The sequence below is a fragment of the Elgaria multicarinata genome, chromosome 11, assembly GCF_023053635.1.
Source record: "Elgaria multicarinata webbii isolate HBS135686 ecotype San Diego chromosome 11, rElgMul1.1.pri, whole genome shotgun sequence".
In the NCBI taxonomy this organism is placed as follows: domain Eukaryota; kingdom Metazoa; phylum Chordata; class Lepidosauria; order Squamata; family Anguidae; genus Elgaria; species Elgaria multicarinata.
Genome location: NC_086181.1, coordinates 22381067 through 22385204, shown reverse-complemented (window position 1 = coordinate 22385204; position 4138 = coordinate 22381067). Strand labels below are relative to the sequence as shown.

The window sequence follows — 4138 nt, the reverse complement described above, 5'->3', positions numbered from 1 at the left end:
AACAGAATCTGGGGCTAGGTCTGGAATGCTGGACTTTGTCTGATCCAACATGGCTCTTTTTATGTTCCTATGTTCTAATTTGCTAAGTAGGACATTTAACTCACTAACTCATTTGAGATCATTCCAGTATTGAGATGAAATTAGAGATGGGAGCTTTAAAATACTGTTTCACATGAACATTTGTCATTTATTCTTTAAAGTTCTCCTGAACTAAATGAGTTATGTGTTGCCTTTCTTCAACAGGCAGCAGGAGTTTTAGCAATAATTACAACATGGACAACCAAACCTACATGTCAGGGTTTCTGCTTCTGGAATTTTCCAATATTCGGGAACTGCAGATTCTTCACTTCCTTCTGTTTCTCGTATTGTATCTGGCAATAGTTTCAGCAAACCTGCTCATAATCTCTGCAGTGAAATTTGACCAACGCCTTCATACCCCTATGTATTTTTTTCTGATGAACCTGGCCATACTTGACATTGGACAAGTCTCAGTCTTCATGCCCAAATCCATGGCCAATTCCCTGATGAATACTAGACACATATCTTATACTGGATGTGTTATGCAAGTTTTTTTCCTGATATTCTTAATGGGTGCAGATTTCTTTCTCCTCACAGTTATGGCATATGATCGATATGTTGCTATTTGCAATCCTTTACACTATGAAATAGTGATCAACAGGCAAGCCTGTGTCCAAATGGTTACCACTGTATGGATCAGTGCATTTTTCAATGGGGTTTTACATGCTGGGGGCACGTTTGCAGCCCCATTCTGTTCGAATGTTGTTGATCAGTTCTTCTGTGAAATCCCACGGTTACTTAAGCTATCCTGCTCTAAAGTATTTGTGATTGAAGCTGGGACTGTAATATTCAGTTGTAGTATTGTGTTGGGTTGCTTTATCTTCATCTTTGTAACTTATGTGCAGATCTTCACTGCAGTGCTGAGAATCCCTTCTGTCCAGGGCAGGCAAAAGGCCTTTGCAACTTGCCTCCCCCACCTCACTGTCATCTTGTCATCATTATTTTCTGGATTCTTTGCTTACCTGTGGCCTATTTTAAACACCTCATCCCATGCGGACTTTGCAATTACTATCATATATTCCGTGGTTCCACCCATGCTGAATCCAGTATTGTACAGCATGAGAAACAAAGAGATCAAGGCTGCTTTATCAAAGCAGTTAGGCTTTAGCTACTCTACAGGAAGCATATTCTCGAGTGTTCTTCTGTGAGTGGTTTCAGTGTTCGTTTCTAAATCAGCACTAGAAATTAACCGTGGTCTCGTCTATACTAAGCAGGATATTCCACTATGAATATGGTATGAAATATAAAAGGAATATATAAAAGGAAGAGCCACACTATTGTTTTGAGTGGCATTGAAGTACACTGACAACTGTTGAAGCCCATGACACATACTTTTTACCGCTTTCATAGCACTTTCATAGTGTTATATCCTGCTTGGTGTAGATGTGTCATGGGCCCCAACAGTTGTCAGTGCACAATACCACTATAAAGCAGTAGTGTGGCTCCTGCCTTTTATAGACAGCTTTCATAGTGGAATATCCTACTTGGTGTAGATGAGCCCCTTGTGTGAACTTACTTCTTGAAAGTGTCATGTAACAGAGGGCTCATCTACACCAAGCAAGATATTCCACTATGAAAGTGGTATATAAAAGGCTTCTACAAGAAGCATATTCTCGAGTGTTCTTCTGTGAGTGCTTTCAGTCTTCATCTCAAAATCAGCATGGGAGTTCAACCTTGAGTGAACTCACTGCTTGTAAGTCTCACATTACTAAGAGCCCTACATGTAATCATTATTGTGTACAGTATATGTGTGCATAAGGATGGGGGGATGAATTTGTTCTTTTCACAATTTAGTGTAAATTTAACTAATTTACCTTACCGAAGCAGTATGAAAGCTGAAACTCAGGCCATCGCTAGACCTAAGGTTTATCCCTGGATCATCCAGGGGTCAAACCTGTTCATCGAGGTGACACACAGGGGATCCAGTGCTCAGACAGGGGCGAACCCTGGATGATCCCAGGATAAACCTTAGGTCTAGCTGTGGCCTCAGTGGTCCTTCTAGATTTGCACTTCTTTGAATTATGTGATTGAGTTCTCCAATTTTTTTAAAAAATAAATTCTTTAGGGAGCTGTGAATACAAATATACAGATATTAGTGAAAACTAGGGCTGTGCACAGACCCCCCTGAACTGCTTCATGGCCCGATCCGGAACTCCCAGATTGGGCCCAAACTGGTTCGGGCCAATCCGCCTGTTCCCCACTCCACTCCGTGGAGCGAGATCCAGCTCCACCACCACACCACCACACCCCCTTAACTGTGTCCAGCACGGTCCAGCGCGGGCTTCAATTGAGGCCCCAGCTGAAGCCAGAAGTGAAGGCCATGGCCTCTTCCAGCTTCAAGCCGGGGCCTCAGTTGAAGCCTGTGATGGACTGCAATGGAGGCAGGTGAGTCCCCCTCCCCCTTACCTGGCTCTGCAACCATTGCTGCATGGACAGTGGTGCCAGCAGCGCCAGGTAAACCAACCCCCACCCCTTACCTGTGTCCGGTGTGGTCCAGCGTGGGCTTCAATTGAAGCCCCGGTTGAAGCCAGAAGAGAAGGCTGCAGCCTCTTCCGGTTTCAAGCTGGGGCCTCAATTGAAGCCCGCGACAGACACAGGTAAGCCCCCCTCCCCTGCCACCTTACCTGGTTCCACCACCACCACTATAGAGACTGTGGCAGCAGCGGCAGAGCCAGGTAAGCAAAACTCCCCCTCCCCCTTACCTGGCTCCATCGCCATCACCGCACGAACTGTGGTGTTGGTGCCAGGTGAGTCCCCCTCCCCCCACTTACCTGCATCCGGAGCTCTGGATCAAGGCGAACCGCTTTGCCTCGATCCACAGGCCCCCCGACCCGATTCGTCTCCGCCTTTGTCAGAGGTGACTCAGGCTGCTCCACTATTGCTTCTCCAAAGCGAAGTGAAGCAGAGCAGAGCTCACTAGTGAAAACCACATTAAAATGCATGCTTTAGGAGATTTGCTTGCAAAAATTGTGTCCGTTAAGCAAAATTGTGTGTGAAATGCATGCCATGAGAAAATGTACACGGAAACATGTACCCATTTTCATGCAAACTGAGATCAACTGAATTTGAGATTGGGGGGGTGGGTGGAATCTTAAAGTTCAGGATGAACCAAACATAAAATTGCAATAATAATAATAATAATAATAATAATAATAATAATAATAATAATAATAATATGAGAACCTGAGAGAAATAAAAATTGAGCGATTCGGCCATCTCTATGTGTGATATTATAGTCAGGTGAGAAATAATTGAAAAAGAAACATGCAAAGCTTTATTACAACTGGAGATGCCAGATGTTGAACATGGGACTTTATACCTGCAAAGTATGTGCTCCACAACTGTCGTACAATACCTCTGCAATATTCTACCTTCTTCTTTTTCTTCCTCTTCTTTTTAAGACATTGCATTTTAATTGACAGCATTCCAGTAACTTAAGCAGATAATTGTAAAATTAAAAGCTGTGTTTAACATATTGAATTATAACTAGAATAATAAGGACTAAAGCAGTTACTCTTGTAAACCCCATTTGTTTTTTGTATTCTATTGATGTTCAACCTTCCTTATGTCCAGTAAAATGTCTGAAGAAAGCAGAGCAAATATTTCTTTTAACTGCATAGCTACTGATTACCCTGTCTTTGTAAAAAAAAGAACAAGAAATTACATTCGGTTTTACATGGTCACAACTGTTGCCAACCTTGATTAAGCATCCCCATCCTGGCTATAAGCCCCAACCCCGCAATTGGTAGAATGCTGGAGGCTCAGCCTTTCTCCAAATTGCCCAGGCTTTCCATCAGGTTCTTAAATAGCTGTCTGGGCCACACCTCTGTAGAAGACAGTTGCTGCTTGCTGAGTGGCTAGTCCAACAGGTAGGGAAGGTTCCATAGGTTGAGGCAATAAAAAACTATATCTATCTATCTATTGTTAGGGCTGGAAAAAGCCTCTTACTTTGTTGTTGGGAATAAAAGTCTAATGAAGAGGACAGGACACTTTTGTTCAGACCTACTGGGGCCACATCCCAACCACAAATGCTGGTTGGATGCTGATATTTCATTTGCAT

At 43.1% G+C, this 4138-nt stretch overlaps 1 protein-coding gene across 1 annotated transcript; it reads left to right on the top strand.

Moving 5' to 3' along the window:
* Positions 1-272: 272 nt before the first annotated feature.
* LOC134405454 (olfactory receptor 14I1-like) lies at positions 273-1226 on the top strand. Its single transcript, XM_063136698.1, has one exon. It carries the CDS (start codon positions 273-275, stop codon positions 1224-1226), a length of 954 nt encoding a protein of 317 aa, XP_062992768.1.
* The last annotated feature ends 2912 nt before the right edge of the window (positions 1227-4138 follow it).

Excerpts from the sequence above, each read along its gene's own strand:
- LOC134405454 (XM_063136698.1), top strand. The coding sequence starts at position 273 with ATGGACAACCAAACCTACATGTCAGGGTTTCTGCTTCTGGAATTTTCC.